The sequence below is a fragment of the Oncorhynchus tshawytscha genome, linkage group LG26 (genome assembly GCF_018296145.1).
Source record: "Oncorhynchus tshawytscha isolate Ot180627B linkage group LG26, Otsh_v2.0, whole genome shotgun sequence".
NCBI classification, from domain to species: domain Eukaryota; kingdom Metazoa; phylum Chordata; class Actinopteri; order Salmoniformes; family Salmonidae; genus Oncorhynchus; species Oncorhynchus tshawytscha.
In genome coordinates, this window is record NC_056454.1 from 3,882,685 (window position 1) to 3,902,694 (window position 20,010).

At 41.7% G+C, this 20,010-nt stretch overlaps 1 protein-coding gene across 2 annotated transcripts in view; it reads left to right on the forward strand.

The window, feature by feature from the left end:
* LOC112225065 (cell division cycle protein 16 homolog) overlaps positions 1-17,242 on the forward strand; it is a 35,515-nt gene extending 18,273 nt beyond the window's left edge. For both annotated transcript variants that reach the window (XM_024388651.2, XM_024388652.2), the window contains exons 7-18: positions 267-361; positions 2,547-2,680; positions 3,755-3,834; positions 3,964-4,013; positions 4,356-4,429; positions 6,062-6,187; positions 6,429-6,581; positions 9,133-9,196; positions 11,420-11,481; positions 12,550-12,685; positions 12,833-12,941; positions 16,393-17,242. In XM_024388651.2, coding sequence (XP_024244419.1) covers positions 267-361; positions 2,547-2,680; positions 3,755-3,834; positions 3,964-4,013; positions 4,356-4,429; positions 6,062-6,187; positions 6,429-6,581; positions 9,133-9,196; positions 11,420-11,481; positions 12,550-12,685; positions 12,833-12,941; positions 16,393-16,652 — 1,343 coding nt within the window. In that variant the 3' untranslated portion in view covers positions 16,653-17,242. The remainder of the gene's footprint in view (positions 1-266; positions 362-2,546; positions 2,681-3,754; positions 3,835-3,963; positions 4,014-4,355; positions 4,430-6,061; positions 6,188-6,428; positions 6,582-9,132; positions 9,197-11,419; positions 11,482-12,549; positions 12,686-12,832; positions 12,942-16,392) is intronic.
* The last annotated feature ends 2,768 nt before the right edge of the window (positions 17,243-20,010 follow it).

Sequence of the window (20,010 nt, forward strand, 5' to 3'; positions counted from 1 at the left end):
AAGAAGACTCGAGGCTGTAGTCGCTGTTTAAAGTGCTCTAACAAAGTACTGAATAAAGGGTCTGAATACTTGTGTGATATTTCAGTTTTTTTCTAAAAGCCTAATTTTGCTTTGTCATTATTGGGTGTTGTGTGTAGATTGAGGGGGGGGTTGTCAATTCTAGAATAAGGCTGTAACGTAACAAAATGTCAAAGGGTCTGAATACTTTCCAAATGCACTGTATCTATTTTTTACCCAAAGACCGGTTGTTTTTGTGTGTGTAATAGAAAAGGACTTCCTGGACTCACTTCCTCTGAGCCAACAGTGCACTGAGGAGGAAGACGAATTACTTCACTTCCTGTTTGAGAATAAATTGAAGAAGGTACGTCTACTGTTATCCTCCATGTCAGGACATCAATTCTGTTCAGATCCGATGTTACTTTTCCGTTTTTACACAGTCGATGTTTATCACAATGTTGTTTCTGTACTTGAATACCCAGGTCATCATAGGGCTGTGGTAAAATTATACGTGACCATTGAGTCACGGTCATCTCCTCTTATGCACTCCGGACAAGCTTTGGTAGTACCCAACTTGCTATTTAACATCAGGCCCCGATTGTCCCTCTAACCACTCTGACATCAATGCAAAAGCAATCGGAAATCACATCCACCACTTATCAAAACAGAATCTTGCTTTTAAAACTCACTTAAACTGTGATGATCAATTTGAAGAAAGAAGTTCAACGGCAGGTTGAAACTGAGTGCAAAACATGGTTGTGGATTCTGTTTCAAAGCCTAACACAAAAAAAATGGAAAACACCTTCTAAGGTGATGATCAATTCAAAACACCCATACACATATTAGAGCTTATGCATAGGGTTATTAGGCCAAGACAGAAAATAAACCTGAATTAAAATTATGATTAAGCCGTTCTACAATACAATCATAATCGAACAGATTTTGGGACATAATTGGTCTTGCTCCAATTAAACACATTCGCGTAATCGCATTTGAGTGTGGTTTATTATTATAATTTCATTTTAATATTGACTATGTTATGCTCAAATTTATGTCCATGTCTGGGAGAGAACTTATTGCCCTTGGCGATGCTGTTGGTTCATTGCTTTTGCAGGGCGGCTCAGTTAGCCTATTATTATACGGAATTTGTATTTGATTTTGAATAGCCTAGTAAAAGGAACTTAAATATATTTAAAAAAATAATTGGATGACACATTACCTTTTTAGCTATACAGAATATATCTCCATGTGTTTCCATCTCTCCTTGCGCTCCTTTATTCCTTTATGGAGTGCGCAGAGGGGTTGTCAACAGTTTAAATGTTTTGTTGTGAAGAAATTTTACTGTCGACGTTCCTGAACAGATTTCACTTTCCAAATGAATCACTGGGTAGCTGCAGGAACTGGGTTGGAGAGCCCATGGCATACAGTTTGGGTGGAATATCACCTGTCACACAGCCAACGCATGCTCCTCAAAACAGTGGTTGAGGCGTGGAGTGGAATAAGTGTGTTCATATTTGACTTCTCAGCTGCTCGTGTTATGCACATGCACCACTATAAAACCGAAGTAGCGCCATCATTGAAAAACGGACTGGCGGGAAAGCGCACGCCCCCGTTCACTATTCAGTTGCATACAGATTACTTTTTATTTTTTATCCTGCCCATTTGATAATGGGATGTTCTAATTTGACATATTTTAGTGAAGACCAGATTAAATTAAGTATAGTCTGATGAGTGAAAATATGATAGAACAGCTGTGCAGCCTGCGGCAAGCATTTCTTGCAATTTGTTAAATCATCAATAGCCTATAGTCGCATCATGCAGCCCATGTTTTGATTTTCTAAGACATTCTTATCATTCACAACTGAAGTTGCCAAATAACTAAATATAGGACCTGTTTCAAATGATCACTTTTATGCTCAACGTAGCCACGTATGAGCACTCTCTCCAGAATGGGAAAATATCAATTTCATTCATGTTGAGTATCATTGTTCTTACTATAAAATTAAATAATATTAAATAATGGCACGGGTCTTCTAAGCATATCTTGTCTGTCAAATGAACAAGCCAGATAACATACAGTAGGCAAACTCGTATTCTGTTCTTCTGAAATACATTTTCTTTGTATCATGTTTCTTTAGACCTGACTAAAATAAATCATGGATTTATTGTGATGGTGTATATTAAATTGATAAATCAGATTTTTTAAATTGTAGATATTCCAAAGGCACGCATCAGCCACTTGGTATGCGTGGAGGCCTAGAGGCTTAACTTGCTTAAGGTAACGGTCATTTACCGTGAGACGAACAGTCTTTTGCATGACAATAACCGGCAGAAAGAATCTCACAACCGCCACAGTAGGTCATCGCATATCGCTTTGGATTTTGCCCTATAGTTCAGAATGAACCATATTACAATTACTCCTATTGTCGTATTGGTCATCTACAGCTGCCCTTGTCAGTCAACCAGTAACCATGACAGCATAATCCTAAAATGTTCTCCCCACCCTTTTTGTTTTTGTCCCTCCTTCCATTCCTCTTTCCTTCCCTCAGTATAACAAACCCAGTGATATGGTGGTCCCAGAGATGGTCAACGGTCTCCAGGACAACTTGGATGTGGTGGTCTCCATCGCAGAGAGGCATTATTACAACTGCGACTTCAAAATGTGCTACAAACTCACATCCATGTAAGTTTGATAACTAATCGCTGGCCCACCTTAACCTTTTAAATATAAATAAATAGACCGGCTCCTCTTGAGATTTATTGGCAGTCTGCTGGTGTTAATTTGCAAAACTAACCTTTTTGTTTGTTTATAACCTCAGTCTAAGTCCCCCCCCCATTTAGCTATTTGATTTAAGATTTCAAGACCCCTTCCGGTATAAAAACAAATATATTATTTGATGAAATATTGAATTTGGCCTTACTACCATAGCCCATTAGAAGCATTGAAAAATCTTAAGGTTGTGAAATGTCTGTCCTATATTTAGGAGATATGACATTTTTGGGGGACACATATTTAACGAATTGTTGGCACAAAACTACTTCAGTTCGTTGGTATGGGTTACTTTAAGATGAGTCTGCAGGTGTTAAAACAGCCAAAACTTTTTTTTTTCACAAGATCTTATGATATACACTTGAGTGTACAAAACATGAGGAACACCTTCCTAATATTAATCTGCACCCCCTTTTGCCTTAGAACGGCCTCAATTAATCGGCCATGGACTCTTACAAGGTGTTGAAAGTGTTCCACTGTGATGCTGGCCCATGTTGATTCCATTGCTTCCCACAGTTGTCAAATTGGCTGGATGTCCTTTGGGTGGTGGACACATCTTGATACACACGGAAACTGTTTAGTGTGAAAAACCCAGCAGCGTTGCAGTTCTTGACATAAACAGTGCCCCGGCAACTAATACCCCGTTCAAAGGCACTTAAATCTTTTGTCTTGCCCATTCACCCTCTGAAATGCACACACACAATCCATGTCTCAATTTTCTTAAGGCTTAAAATTCCTTCTTTAACTTGTCTCCTCCCCTTCATCTACACTGATTGAAGTGGATTTAACAAGTGACCTAAATAAGAGATCATAGCTTTCACCTGGTCAGTCTGTCATGGAAAGAACAGGAGTTCTTAATGTTTTGTACACTCAGTGCATGTCTGTTGGAATATTATTCTCTCAGCTCAGTTCTGTGAATAGGGTATAAGTTGCATACTTATAATTTGGCCCTGTCTACATATCACCTGAATGTTTTGTTTCTTCAAGGGTGATGGTGAAAGACCCATTCCATGCCAACTGTTTACCTGTTCATATAGGAACACTGGTGGAGCTCAGCAAAGCAAATGGTAATACGGTTGATGCTCTCCTTTTAAGTGTGTTTATTCATACATACTCATGAAAGATAAATGTACATCTAAATTGTTTCGAGAGAAAAAAATATGTACCCTGATTCTCTGCTCTTTATTCCCCTACAGAACTGTTTTACCTTTCACACAAGCTTGTGGACTTGTATCCCAACAACCCAGTAAGTATAACCCCTGCTTTGTTTCCCAATACTTTCCTCTGCTATGAGTATACCTGCCACAAGAGGCTGCTGAGGGGAATACTGCTCATAATAATGGCTGGAGAAAATGGAATGGCATCAAACACCTACAAACCACGTGTTTGATACCGTTCCACTCATCCTGTTACCAGCCATTACCCGAGTCCCTCCTCCCCAATTAAGGTGCCACCAACCTCCTGTGATACCCCTCTATACTTGCATCTTGACATGGCATATGTCCAAGCTCTGATTGGTACAGTATGTTTTTTTTAATGGAATTAATATTTGATCACTAACCAAATGGTAAGCATTGTTTTCATCCAGGTCTCTTGGTTTGCTGTGGGATGCTACTATCTAATGGTCGGTCACAAAAATGAACACGCTCGTAGATATCTCAGGTACCAGATACCATGTTCTTATTGCCAGGCCTATTCAGCAGTCAGACGTTGATATCCAAATATTTTTTGATTCATTCACTTGCTGATGAATCACAAGTTTGGAGACACCTACTCATTCAAGGGTTTTTACCTGACTTTATTTTTACTATTTTCTACATTATACAATAATAGGGAAGACATTAAAATATGACATGACACATATGGAATCATGTAGTAACCAAAAAAGTGTTCAACAAATCATATATTTTATATTTGATATTATTTGAAGTAGCCACCCTTTGCCTTGATGACAGCTTTGCACACGCTTGGCATTCTCTCAACCAGCTTCACCTGGAATGCTTTTCCAACAGTCTTGAAGGAGTTACCACATATGCTGAGCACTTGTTGGCTGCTTTTCCTTCACTCTGCAGTCCAACTCATCCCAAACCATCTTAATTGGGTTGAGGCTGGGTGATTGTGGAGGCCAGGTCATCTGATGTAGCAATCCATCATTATCCTTGTTCAAATAGCCCTTACACAGCCTGGAGGTTTGTTGGGTCATTGTCCTGTTGAAAAATAAATGATAGTCCCACTGAGCGCAAACCAGATGGGATGGCGTATGCTGGTTAAGTGTGCTTTGAATTCTAAATAAATCACAGTGTTACCAGCAAGGCACCATCACACCACCTCCATGCTACACAGTGGGAACCTCACATGCAGGGATCATCTGTTCACCTACTCTGCGTCCCACAAAGACATGGCTATTTCAACCAAAAATCTCAAATTTGGACTCATCAGACCAAAGGACAGATTTCCACTGGTCTAATGTCCATTGCTCATGTTTCTTGTCCCAAGCAAGTCTTTTCCTCTTATTGGTGTCCTTTAGTAGGGGATTCTTTGCAGCAATTTGACCATGAAGGCCTGATTTCATGCAGTCTTCTCTGAACAGTTGATGTTTGTTACTTGAACTCTGTAGCATTTATTTGGCCTGCAATTTCTGAGGCTGGTATCTAATGAACTTATCCTCCGCAGCAGAGGTAACTCTGGGTCTTCTTTCCTGTGTCGGTCCTCATGAGAGCCGGTTCCATAATAGAGCTTGGTTTTTGTGACTTAACTTGAAGAAACTTTCAGTTCTTGAAACGTTCCGTCTTGACTGACCTTCATGTCGTAAAGTAATGCTGGACTGTCATTTCTCTTTGCTTATTTGAGCTGTTCTTGCCATCAAATGGACTTAGTCCTATTTGATAAAAGACCATCTTCTGTATACCACCCCTACCTTGTCACAGCACAACTTATTGGCTCAAACATATTAAGAAGGAAAGAAACTCCACAACTTAACAAGGCACACCTGTTATTTGAAATGCATTCCAGGTGACTGACTACCTTAAGCTGGTTGAGAGAATGCCAAGTGTGCAAAGCTGTCATAAAGGTGGTTACTTTTTTTGGTTACTACATGATTCCATAGTTGTAATGTCGTCACTATTCTTCTACAATGTAGAAAATTAAGAATAACCCTGGTATGAGTAAGTGTCAACTTTTGACTGGTACTATATTACTTGCATATTAATAATAATAATATTTACTCTGCATTCGTTCCGTGACTGAGTAGAATATTTCTTATTTACACTAACATCCTAATTCTGTCTCCCGCAGCAAGGCAACAACTCTGGAGCGGACGTACGGTCCGGCATGGATCGCCTACGGTCACTCGTTTGCGGTGGAGAGTGAACACGACCAGGCCATGGCTGCTTACTTCACCGCTGCGCAACTGATGAAGGGGTATGTACTGTTATTGAACCCAGACTTCCCTTCCACACACGCACATGGACACCCAGATACCCCCACAGAACAGGATGTGTGTGAAAAAGTTATTTTCAATGACGGCCTAGGAACAGTGGGTTAACTGCCTGTTCAGGGGTAGAACGACAGATTTGTACCTTGTCAGCTCGGGGATCTAACCACTAGGCTACCCTGCCGCCCCAATTGACCCCTAACCTTTGCTATCATCTCTCCTGTCCAGGTGCCATCTCCCTCTGTTGTACATAGGGCTGGAGTATGGCCTTACTAACAACTCTAAACTGGCCGAGCGCTTCTTCAGCCAGGCCTTGAGCATCGCACCAGAAGACCCCTTTGTCATGCACGAGGTGGCCGTGGTAGCCTTCCAGAACGGAGAGTGAGTAACACGCAGAATATTATTTTAGCATGGTCTCTATGCACACTCACAGGTCCCTGCACACTCGGGCACACTGACACTCCAACACAAACACTCACTCCATCATTTGCTCACAGTCATAATATGCACATACATTTATACTGACTCTATACACACACACACACACACACACACCCACTGACATCCAATCAGCATATACGCTGCTGCTACTCTGTTTATCATACAGTTGATGTCGGAAGTTTACATACACTTAGGTTGGAGTCATTAACTTGTTTTTCAACCACTCCACACATTTCTTGTTAACAAACTATAGTTTTGGCAAGTCTGTTAAGTCATCTACTTTGTGCATGAAACAAGTAATTTTTCCAACAACTGTTTACAGTCAGATTATTTCACTTATAATTCACTGTATCACAATTCCAGTGGGTCAGAAGTTTACATACACTAAATTGACTGTGCCTTTAAACAGCTTGGACAATTACAGAAAATTATGTCATGGCTTTAGAAGCTTCTGTTAGGCTAATTGACATCATTGAGTCAATTGGAGGTGTACCTGTGGATGTATTTCAAGGCCTACCTTCAATCTCAGTGCCTCTTTGCTTGACATCATGGGAAAATCAAAAGAAATCAGCCAAGACTTCATAAAAAAAATTGTAGACCTCCACAAGTCTGGTTCGTCCTTGGGAGCAATTTCCAAACGCCTGACGGAACCACGTTCATCTGTACAAACAATAGTACGCAAGTATAAACACCATGGGACCACGCAGCCGTCATACCGCTCAGGAAGGCGACGCGTTCGGTCTCCTAGAGATGAACGTACTTTGGTGTGAAAAGTGCAACTCAATCCCAGAACAACAGCAAAGGACCTTGTGAAGATACTTTTGTATCTATATCCACAGTAAAATGAGCCCTATATCGGCATAACCTGAAAGGCCGCTCAGCAACTTTTTGGAGAAATGTCCTCTGGTTTGATGAAACAAAAATGGAACTGTTTGGCCACAATGACCATCATTATGTTTGGAGGAAAAAGGGGGGTGCTTGCAAGCTGAAGAACACCATCCCAACCGTGAAGCACAGGGGTGGCAGCATCATGTTGTGGGGGTGCTTTGCTGCAGGAGGGACTGGTTCACATCACAAAATAGATGGCATCATGAGGTAGGAAAATTATGTGGATATTTTCAAACAATATCTCAAGGCATCAGTCAGGAAGTTAAAGCTTTGTTGCAAATGGGTCTTCCAAATGGACAATGACCACAAGCATACTTCCAATGTTGTGGCAAAATGGCTTAAGGACAACAAAGTCAAGGTATTGGAGTGGCCATCACAAAGCCCTGACCTAAAAAATGTGTGGGCAGAACTGAAAAAGCATGTGCAAGCAAGGAGGCCTACAAACCTGACTCTGTTACACCAGCTCTGTCAGGATGAATGGGCCAGAATTCACCCAACTTATTCTGTGAAGCTTGTGGAAGGCTACCCAAAACGTTTGACCCAAGTTAAACTATTTCAAGGCAATGCTACCAAATACTAATTGAGTGTATGTAAACTTCTGACCCACTGGGAATGTGAAAGCTGAAATAAATCATTCTCTCTATTATTCTGACATTTCACATTATTAAAATAGTGGTGATCCTAACTGACCTAAGACAGAGTTTTTACTAGGATTAAATGTCAGGAATTGTGAAAAACTGAGTTTAAATGTATTTGGCTAAGGTGTATGTGAACTTCTGACTTCAACTGTTTATCCTGATGCCTAGTCACCTCATGTTTACACATATCTACCACTATCAATCCAATATCCCTTCACATTGTAAATATGGTACTGGAACCGACTGACTGTGATGCTTGCTTTCTCATGTGATTTTGTTTTTAGAATTTACATTATTTTGCATTTCACCATACTTGTGCATGCGACATTATAACATAAGATGATTCCAGTATTGCAATATTTTTTCCATGTCAAAAATGAAAACACAAAGCAGACCAATGTCTTTAGTCCTTTAAAACCCTGCTGTATGTGTAACAATGGGCTGTTTTTCTGAAGTAGAATTTGCTTCTTGTTTTTCCTTGTCACGATACTAATGGGTGTCGCGATACTGGCATCATCCTGGCCCTAACACATACTGGGATAATGTGTGTTTCTACTCACACACAGACAGGCACGTGCACCCGAATATGATATAGAATACCTCCACGTGCACACATTTGGCTGAGTACTTTTCCTTTTGTGAGGGTCGCGACATCTTTGCCGGAAATCTGAACTTCGAACTCTTAGACGCAGCTGACCAAATTACGTAAGATTTTACTTCTGGGTTAACAGAGATTAGGTTGTGACTAAAAACACGGGTTCTGTCTATTTAGTCGGGAAAAGATGATCCAACAGCTGTACCTGGCAACGTGTCCACCATAGTTGCTGGAACTGCTGGAAAAGACCATTTGAATGAGCACAGTACTGTTCAGGCTGACACGATGTGTGAAAGGTACTATTGCCTTATTTATTTTTTATTTATTCGTGTGGATTTTGCTGAAATGTCTTCGGTTCTTCCCTTTTCAGCTGGAAAACAGCCGAGAAGTTGTTCCTGGATGCCATGGACAAGATCAAAGCCATTGGGAACGAGGTAGCTGCTCATTTCAATCCAGAGCCACGTATCATGCTCAAATCTTTTAAGTTTTGGGACTTCTTAATCATACGACCAACATATTTTCCATGCATGGATTACCAACTGGGTTCACTTTGACCCCAATAAGAAACTATTGGGGGGAAAAAGCAACAATCATAGCATAAATGTTAACTTCATTGTTATTAAAACAGTAGAAGACATGTAGTAATGTTATCTGGAGAATCAAAATTACCAGAAGACTTTTAGCACAATTACAGGTCATTTGCATATTCTGTAAAACAAAAATATACATTTTCCCCATTTAAGTTTTAATATCCCATGTACAAGTATGGTGAAATGCCCAATAACAATGTAATACTAAAAACAACAAACACACTAGAAATAAAATTAACACGAGAAAGCAAGCATAACACACACACACACACGGTCAGTCAGTTCCAGTACCATATTTACAATGTGAAGGGATATTGGAGTGATAGAGGTAGATATGTATAAGCATAAGGTGACTAGGCATCCGGATATATGATAAACAGAGTAGCAGGTATTTGCTGATTGGGTATGTGTGTGTAGTCAGTATATTTGTGTGTGAGTGATTGTTTGTGTTGGAGTGTCTGTGTGCAGGGCCCTGTGAGTGTGCATAGAGACCATGCAAAAATAATAATATGCGTGTTACTCTCCGTTCTGGAAGGCTACCACGGCCACCTCGTGCATGACAAAGGGGTCTTCTGGTGCGATGCTCAAGGCCTGGCTGAAGAAGCGCTCGGCCAGTTTAGAGTTGTTAGTAAGGCCATACTCCAGCCCTATGTACAACAGAGGGAGATGGCACCTGGACAGGAGAGATGAGAGCAAAAGTTAGGGGTCAATTCTAATGGGTAAGGAAGGTTGGCAAGTACAAGTTATATGCTCATAAAGATATATTATTTTGTGGCTCCTGAGTGGCGCAGCGCTCTAAGGCGCTGCATCTCAGTGCTAGAGGCATCACTACAGACCCTGGTTCGATCCCGGGCTGTATCACAACCGGCCATGATTGGGAATCCCATAGGGCGGCGCACAATTGGCCCAGCGTCGTCTGGGTTAGGGGAGGGTTTGGCCGTGGTAGGCCGTCATTGTAAATAATAATTTGTTCTTAACTGAGTTGCCTAGTTAATATAAGACATGTTTTAAAACATGTACTTACCCTACGGGCAGTGTTGGCATCCCTGCTAGTTAGACGTTGGGAGTGGTAGGGCCTACTGTAGGACGTTTCAAAAAGCATGCCAAACTCCTCAGTCACTTAAAACCAAATGTACAGTAACCCAAATACCATAACAAGTCTCACACAGAATATTATAGGAATTCTGGTATTTATAACATTTCCTGTAAAATAGCTCTTTTTTTTTTAGAATACACATGACTAGAGCACTGTGTTCATATAGAGGGTAGCTGATTTCTGTATTAGTTCTACCAGGTATTCTTAGTACTGACACTTTTTTTAATTTCAAGGTAAAATTTTGTTCACGGTTATACTTATAACCATAGGTGTACATCTTTATTAATTTTTTACAAATATTTATTTAACTAGGCACGTCAATTCTTATTTTCAATGACGGCCTAGGAACAGTGGGGTTAACTGCCTTTTTAGGGTCAGAACGACAGATTCAACCCTGCAACCTTTTGGTTACTATTCCAACACTAACCACTAGGCTACATAAGGTGCATCATCACTGCAGGTGTTCTGTCTATCTAGTCAAAATCAATTATACAGGTCCCCCTTCACCCTCTGGTGGTGGTATAGATAACTTATTAGGTCTCCAGAGAATCCTGGATTCAAATAAAGATGTGTTTTTAGATTTGTGCTAGAATGACTTGCCTTCTTAGATGATACACACATGGGGTGATATCTTATGTTTCCAGAGAAACCTAGATTCAAATAATATCTGTGAAATTACTGTAGTCAGATTATTATTATTATTATTTTTTTTGGGGGGGTGTGTGACAGGTCAAAATGACCCCAAAGGTCTTGAATATTTAAGTCTATATTGATACAGAAACACATTATTTAGATTTGTTAATGACCTGGTCAATTTTAAGAATTGAATAAACCACCTTTGGGTTACCAGTCGATAGTATGAGGGTTAAGAACTGGCAGCCAGTATCGTTGAGTTGTAAGATTCAGTTTTAGAGTTCTGTTCAATGCAAACATTCCTCTTTTGCCATGATTTCAGTTTTTGTATTTGTCAGGTGACCGTGGACAAGTGGGAGCCTCTCCTGAACAACCTGGGTCACGTTTGTCGAAAACTGAAGTGAGTATGAATCCTAATGGGTTGTCCATGTGCAACATGTGGAAGGTGTTGGTTAGATATCCACCTTTATGCTATGGATGAATCCTGAGCTGAAATGTGGAGCATACTGAAGCTAGCTAGCTTTAGCTCATCCAGAACATTTATAGCTGGCTTTGTGACATACATCTTTTGAGGGGATGGAACTGAACAGAAAGGAAATTCTGACTGGCATATCTCTGTATCTGTAGCTCTCCTATGATGCCATTGTTGTAATTTCCATGTTCTCATCACACTTATGGGATGGGTAGGCAGGCATGTATCTATTGTCTTCCAGGTACTACGTTAAAGGACAGGGATCCAAAATTAACCTGAGTGGTATTTCAGGTGGAGAGCCTGAGGAGGTGATAGGACCTCTCTCTCCTCTGACTATTTTCAGAGAGACACACTTGCTCTCCTCAGTCCTTCTGTATAAGTAGGTCTCTAATTGAGTATTCATGCACAGATCTGTTCATGAATAATGCGTAGGAGCCACTCAGCAGATCTAGAGAGAGGCTTTGCGGTACAAGTGGAGGTTTTGAAAAGGTTTGGGTACTTTATGTAAAGGGCAATCTTTGGTAATCTGCACCTTGCAGTTAATGTTTTGTTTTAATTTTAATAAAGGCTTCTTAACCGAACTGCAGTGTGTACTGACCAATTGATTGAATCAGTTTAAGTCAAACTCCTGCGAATGACATACACATGGTTCAGTATTTGATTTGTACAAAACATGATGGGCTGTTTTCCTATGTGGTGAATTTGAAAACTACTACTATTTGGACACGGGTCTGAGAGAGGAAGATGTGTTTACATCTTATTTTGGATCTCTGAACACACCACAGGGGGCTGCTGAGGGGAGGAACGGCTCATAATAATGTCTGGAACGCTATCAAACACATGGTTCCACCTATTCTCCTCCAGCCATGACCAGGAGCCCATCCTCCACAATTAAGGTGCCACCAACCTCCTGTGGAACACACCCAGACCAGGCAGATCTCTAGATTGGCTCTGGGAGAACTGTCTGATTGGTTATTTTGTTCTGTCCTCCAATAGGAAGTATGACCAGGCGTTGGAGTACCACCGCCAGGCCCTGGTTCTCATCCCTCAGCACGCCTCAACCTACTCGGTCATCGGATATGTGCACAGCCTCATGGGAGACTTCGAGAGCGCCATCGACTACTTTCACACGGTACTGTTATTCAGTTTTTGGGTGTTTTTGTTCCTTTATTTAAATGTTAAATCCATTGACATGGATCCATTGACATGACCATGTGATATGTTGAATACATTTTTTTGTATGTTATTACAACAATTGAGTTTTGCTTCTTTTTGACAGGCACTCGGTCTTAAAAGAGATGACACGTTTTCTGTGACTATGCTCGGCCACTGCATTGAGATGTACATTGGAGACACGGATGCCTACATAGGTCAAACTTCCTACATGGGTAAAACTACTTTGCAACCCATGTTAGAACACCTATGCAAACAAAACAAAAAATAATAGCATTTGTATTTTTAACAATGAACATCAGACTTGATACAAGGCAACTGTTGATTTTAAGTTTTCGTTTTTTCTTTTTCCTAGTCTCGTTGCTAGCGTGTGCCTTGTGGGTGAATTACATGTGTTAAAGGGGCAGTGCAGCTAAAAATGTGATATTTCTACACTATAGCTGTTTTTAATATTCAATTGGCGAACAGATTTTCATGTGAATATTGTAAAATCTACATGCATTTTTCAAAACATAGATGTTTTTATAAAAGGCTGTGCGTGATGTAGTGCACATAAAATTACTTTTGTTGTGAAATACCCATGTAGTGAATGGTTTTCCATCACATTTTCTTCACAAAAAATATTGCGTTATATAGCGAATGTGCCCAATGGTATTGGCACGTGGGATCTAGCCAACAGCTCGCAGATACAGTGCGGGTATAGCCAACATGAGATTATTATGAACAGAAGAGAGATTATTTTTGCCAAATGGCAGCCGAGCATCGATCATAATGTCACCAGAAGAAGAACCTCGATATTTATTGGAAAGGAGCATCAAGGTCCTCACCGTGCACTTTCGCCACCCTGTGAATTTCATCATAGCTCATTTAATCTGTAGCCAAATACTGCATGCTTTCCTGAGTCGTAGTGGGAGGAACGCACCATATCACGAGACTCCAAGTTTACTTTGATATCATGGTTATTATAAACTTAGAAAAATAAACGTCCTCTCACTGTCAACTGCGTTTATTTTCAGCAAACTTAACATGTAAATATTTGTATGAACATAACAAGATTCAACAACTGAGACAAACTGAACAAGTTCCACAGACCTGTGACTGACAGAAATAGAATAATGTGTCCCTGAACAAAGGAGGGGGTCAAAAGTAAAAGTCTGTCTCTGGTGTGGCCACCAGCTGCGTTAAGTACTGCAGTGCATCTCCTCCTCATGGACTGCACCAGACTTGCCAGTTCTTGCTATGAGATGTTATCCCACTCTTCCACCAAGGCACCTGCAAGTTCCCGGACATTTCTGGGGGGAATGGCTCTAGCCCTCACCCGCCGATCCAACCGGTCCCAGACGCGCTCAATGGGATTGACATTCCTGTCTTGCAGAAAATCACGCACAGAACAAGCAATATGGCTGGTGGCATTGTCATGCTGGAGGGTCATGTCAGGATGAGCCTGCAGGAAGGGTACCACATGAGGGAGGAGGATGTCTTCCCTGTAACGCACCCTCCACCTCCAAATCGATCCCGCTCCAGAGTACAGGCCTCGGCGTAATGCTTATTCTTTCAATGATAAACGCGAATCTGACCATCACCCCATGACTCGCCAGTGAAGAGCACTTTTTGCCAGTCTTGTCTGGTCCAGTGATGGTGGGTTTGTGCACATAGGCAACGTTGTTGCAGGTGATGTCTGGTGAGGACCTGCATTACAACAGGCCTACAAGCCCTCTGGTCTGCCACTGCGAGGATGATCAGCTGTCCGTCCTGTCTCCCTGTAGCGCTGTCTTAGGCATCTCACAGTACAGACATTGCAATTTATTGCCCTGGCCACATCTGCAGTCCTCATGCCTCCTTGCAGTAAGGCATGTTCACGCAGATGAGCACAGACCCTGGGCATCTTTCTTTTGGTGTTTTTCAGAGTCAGTAGAAAGGCCTCTTTAGTGTCCTAAGTTTTCATAACTGTGACCTTAATTACCTACCGTCTGTAAGCTGTTAGTGTCTTAACGACCGTTCCACAGGTGCATGTTCATTAATGTTCTTTGAACAAGCATGGGAAACACTGTTTTAAACCCCTTACAATGAAGATCTGTGAAGTTATTTGGATTTTTACTAATGATCTTAAGGGACATTTTTTTGCTGCGTTTATATACAGTCATTAGTAACAGCTCTTTATGGCTGACATCCATGAAGGTGCTGGAAAACGCGGAGCTAGAGGAGTACAACTTTGTAACATTTACACAATATATATATATATATATATATATAAAAGTATGGACACTCCTTCAAATTTTGGATTTGGCTATTTCGGCCACACCCGTTGCTGGCAGGTGTATAAAATCGGGCACACAGCCATGATATCTCCATAGACAAACATTGTCGGTAGGTTTGAGCTCAGTGACTTTCAATGCGTTACCGTCATAGGATGCCAACTCAGTTTGTCAAATTTCTGCCTTGCTAGAGCTGCCCCGGTGTGCTGTTATTGTGATATGGAATTGTCTAGGAGCAACAACGGCTCAGCTGCGAAGTGGTAGGCCACACAAGCTCACAGAACATGACCACCGAGTGCATAGCGTATAAAATCAAATAAAAAGTGTCTGTCCTCGGTTACAATACTCACCTACTGAGTTCCAAACTGCCTCTGGAAGCAATGTCCGCACAATAACTGTTCGTTGGGAGCTCTATGAAATGGGTTTGCATGGCTGAGCAACCGCACACAAGCCTAAGATAACTATGCGCAATTCCAAGCATCAGCTGGAGTGGCGTAAAGCTTGCCGCCATTGGACTCCGGAGCAGTGGCAACGCGTTGTCTGGAGTGATTAATCATGCTTCACCATCTAGCAGTCCAATGGACGAATCTGGGTTTGGTGGATGCCCCAATGCATAGTGCCAACTGTAAAGTTTTGTGGGGGAGGAATAATGATTTTGGGAGGTTTTTCATGGTTCGGGCTAGGCCCCTTAGTTCCAGTGACGGGAAATCTTAACGCTACAGCATACAATGACATTATATACGATTCTGTGCTTCCAACTTTGTGGCAACCGTTTAGGGAAGGCCCTTTCCTGTTTTAGCATGACAATGCCCCCGTGCGTGCACAAGGCGAGGTCCATACAGAAATGGGTTGTCGAGATCGGTGTGGAAATACTTGACTGGCCTGCACAGAGCCCTGCAGGCTTTTATAGCAGCAAAGGGGGGGACCAACTCCATACTAATACACATTATTTTGGATTGAGATGTTCGACAAGCAGTTGTCTACATACTTTTGATCATATAATGTAGCTAGAATATGGCTGACCATTTATAAATGATCAAGGCAAGATAGCACATGATGGAAGGTTGCAGGGAGTTATAACTTGGGATAACTGGCGATATATATACAACCGCCATAATACGGTCCGATATTATGACATATAGAAGAAATACTCATGTTTTCATAAACGCACACAACTTCAAAATATAGGGAAAGAACACTGGATAATGTTTGAAAGGTGCTGTAGTGTAGCTAGGCTGGAAACTGAAGGATTGAGAGCCGTGTGTGTGTGTGCGCGTGCGCAGACTTTCACCGATGTGGTGCCACAGCTCATGACTGAGGGAGCTCTTCACAGACTGACTATAAGAACAAGGTAGTTCAGACTTGAACACTGATGGTACATTCAGCATTTTAATGGTAATGTGTCTTTCAGGAACGGACATAAAGGACAAAGTCCGTGGAACGCTGAGCACGCCAGTGTTGATGAAGATGCTGAACATGTCAACGGAACCCAGTGACGCTCGAGCCACACCACTTCTGGAGGAGAGCGACATCATGGTCCTAGAGACGTTGCCGTCCAATCAGGACAAGGCCTCGTTGGACACGCCCCTTCGGCGCTCGCTGCCCCTGGAGTGTGACATGTACGAGAGCGACATGATGCTTGAGACCTCGATGTCGGACACCAGCACGTAATGTCACTGACATGATCGTCGTAGTGACCAGTTGTGGGACCAATTCCAAACCAGACCTTTGGCACTTATCTTTAGGTTTCTTGTCGACTTCCCCTCTTTGGGATTTGAAATGATTGGATTGGTGTAGCTTAAGCGGTGGGGAACAACCTGGGTCTCGCTTAATAGAATGTAAGGCAGAGTTTTTAGCATAAATTTGAGCTCTAGTCCAACTGGTTTTCTACCGTATAGTAAAATTACATTTTTTTGCGGCTGAATTAATATTGCTCCCGGTAATCCAGTCCTTTCAGATTCCCAAGGGCCCAGGGATGTGGGGTGAGTGATTGGTTTGGAATAGGGCCTCAGGTAGGTAGTTTGAAGAAGTGGGGAAAGCAGAGACATTGTCCTCGGATGCTTGACTGAACGGAATGAATGCAGCCGCAACATCTTTTGAGCTCCAACTGACTGCCCCGTATCCCTGCCTCCTAGCAGGAACATGTGGGATGCTTACCTCTGGATTTTTACTTTGAATAAACAAAACTGTCTGAATGCCAGAACTTTTTGATGAAAATATTGTTGGTAATTCCTACAATAAACCATGCATTTATCTTTTTATATTTATTTCTGTGATCATTGTAATCCTGGCAAGCTTTGTCTCTTGATAGTAATACTTGAAAGCATTGAGAGGGAGATGATCTCATGTTATCAATTGTCCCTTGAGTTTAACTGTTAAATTCCAAAACAAAAATGCTTGTGTAATAACACTCAGGTATGTCAGTCATGAAAATACAAACCATTGAGAGGTGAAGTTTGTCAACAGACCCCAGTATTTTAATCTTCCCCTAGTGTTATTGATATGGTAATTATACAGTACATCGTGTCAACCTATTTGCGTTATCAATATTGTGTAATTATGCAACACCTACATGGCTACATCAATTTGATGGTAGAAACATGATCTCATTTTAAGTCAACGCACTACACATTATGCACAGCCCCCTTGAACTTCAGTTTCATAAATAATGGGAGTTCCGCAGAGATGCACAAACAACAGAAGTTAGGACCGAGACATGCATTATGGAATCGAATAGAAACTAAATCAATGGTTCCTGTTCCAAGTAATGATCTTGGTCGATCAACCAAGTGGGCAGTCAGATTTCCATTCATTTCAAGCAGCCAAGCCCAATGATTGTCACGAAGCGTACCATTATCTTATTTGGTCCCTACTTAACCACTTCATCACCATCGTCGAAAGTAATGCTCAGTGTCTTTGTTTTACATCTCGAGCTGTCAGGATATAGTGCTCAAGTCTACTCACACAGCCATGTAATAGAGAAAAGCACGTTTTGGGGGTCTTTGTGACGCCGTCTTTTTGGAGAACCAAGGCAAAACGTCACACACACTTTAAAGGTCAGATGGAAGGGAGGAGTGATGTTTAATTTCTGATTTTTCTCCTTGTGCTGCTTCAAATGAGGGCTGGTTACTACTCTCGATCGCCTTCCTGACAACTAAAGCAAGGATTCTAGCTGCGCCCCTGACAACCACCAGAGTTCTCACTCAACTACTCCACTTATCCCCCTCTCATACATACACACATAACACTCACCCACTGCACTCTACTAGCCTCCCTCTCTCCCTTTCACCCTCTCTCCTCCCCCACTCAGTCTCTCAGCAGAACACGTGCAGTAGAGTGCTCCTTTCCTCATGGACTATAGCAGCAGCAAGCAGAAGGGGTAGTGATGGGCTGCACTCCGTCTAAGTCCTCCATCACCTACACCCAGGACAGGGTGTGTCGGGACTTGGACACCTGCTCCACCTTTGTCCCCAGTCTCAAGAGTTCCGTGTCTACCCCGAAGAGACCCTCGCCTCAGCTCTGTCTGGAGACCAGCAGCGGCAAACAGACCTTCCTCAGTGGTGAGAGGATTGTCACTCAATGACTTTATCTGAAGGTTTGGGGAAATAAAGTATATATAACGGGGCACTATACTATAAGTAGCCACAAGTAACATGTTGATTCTTCTCATGGTATCTCAAAGTACTTACAGAGCATTGTAAGGGGATAATGTAGCCTATTTTGTATTGCAGCATTGTTAATTGTAATTTATTGGTGGCTTAAAATATATAGTGTTTAGGCTTAGGCTGATATGTTAAGGTATTACTAGCTCAAATAAAATCCAGTTAAAAGGCTCGGACACATGAATGTCAATTAATTGCCAGTGCAGACACCTGTGAGTGGTCACTTTGCTATAGTTATTACTGTTACTGTTATTATAATAGTTATTATTGTTATTACTGTTATCTCCTCTATATGCAGTTCCGTACGGTGACAGCTATGGGCGATCTTTAAGCCAGCCTTCTAGCCCGGACGCGTGGAGCACTTTCACCACTGCAACCACCGCCAGCCCGCTCTGCCTGCCACACTCTATCCTCAAGCCAAGCTGCAGCGAGAGAGACAGCGACTCTGACGGGGATGAGACTCCCACATGCGGCTAGAGGTGACGGACAATCTGCGGAGACAGACGCAAATCTATACTGTCTATACTATAGGACTCTGCAAGCAAAATGAAGTGCGTGGTTGGCGCACTGAGGTCCAGATCTCAAGAAAAGTAGTTTCTGAAGAACTTTGAGAATGTTGATTTCCCTTATGAATGTCACTGACGTTATCCTTCATTGCCAAGAATGTCCCGGGAAAGGACACAGCATTTCTTAAAACACTTTATTAAAGGCCCCATGTAGCCGTTTTTACTTCAATATCAAATAATTTCTGGGTAACAATTAAGTCCCTTACTGTGTTTGAAATTTATCAAAATGGTCTAAAAGAAACAAATAGCTTCTTAGCAAGAGGAATGTATCAAGCAATAATTTTGCTAGGACTGTCTGGGTGAGGGAAACCTGAAAACGATCTGTTATTGGCAAATAGGTTTACTGCCTGGTGAGGTCAGACCGTAAACTATTGGGAGGTCAAAGCTTCATCCCCAACCTGGACTCCAGTAAATGTAATATGATATGTTTCGTATTGTAATTATACATTTGTTTATATCCATCCAATTCATATGATATGTTACCAATTACAATGTGTTGTGTCTGTTAGCTAGGTGGATAATGTTAGCTAGGTTAGGTTAGGGGAAGGGTTAGCTAACATGCTAAATAGTTGCAAAATAGCTAAAAAGTAGTAAGTAGTTGCTAATTAGCTAAAAGTGTTCCGTGATGAGATTTGACCACGCAACATTTGGGTTGCTAGACGTTTGTGTTATACACTCACCCAGACCAACGACCCTACTTTCGTGTTTGCCTTAAGTAACCGGTTTTATGTTACATTTGGTATGGTTACATATCATACTAATTTGTGTTTTCCCGGATTTACATTTACTATGTTAGGTCTT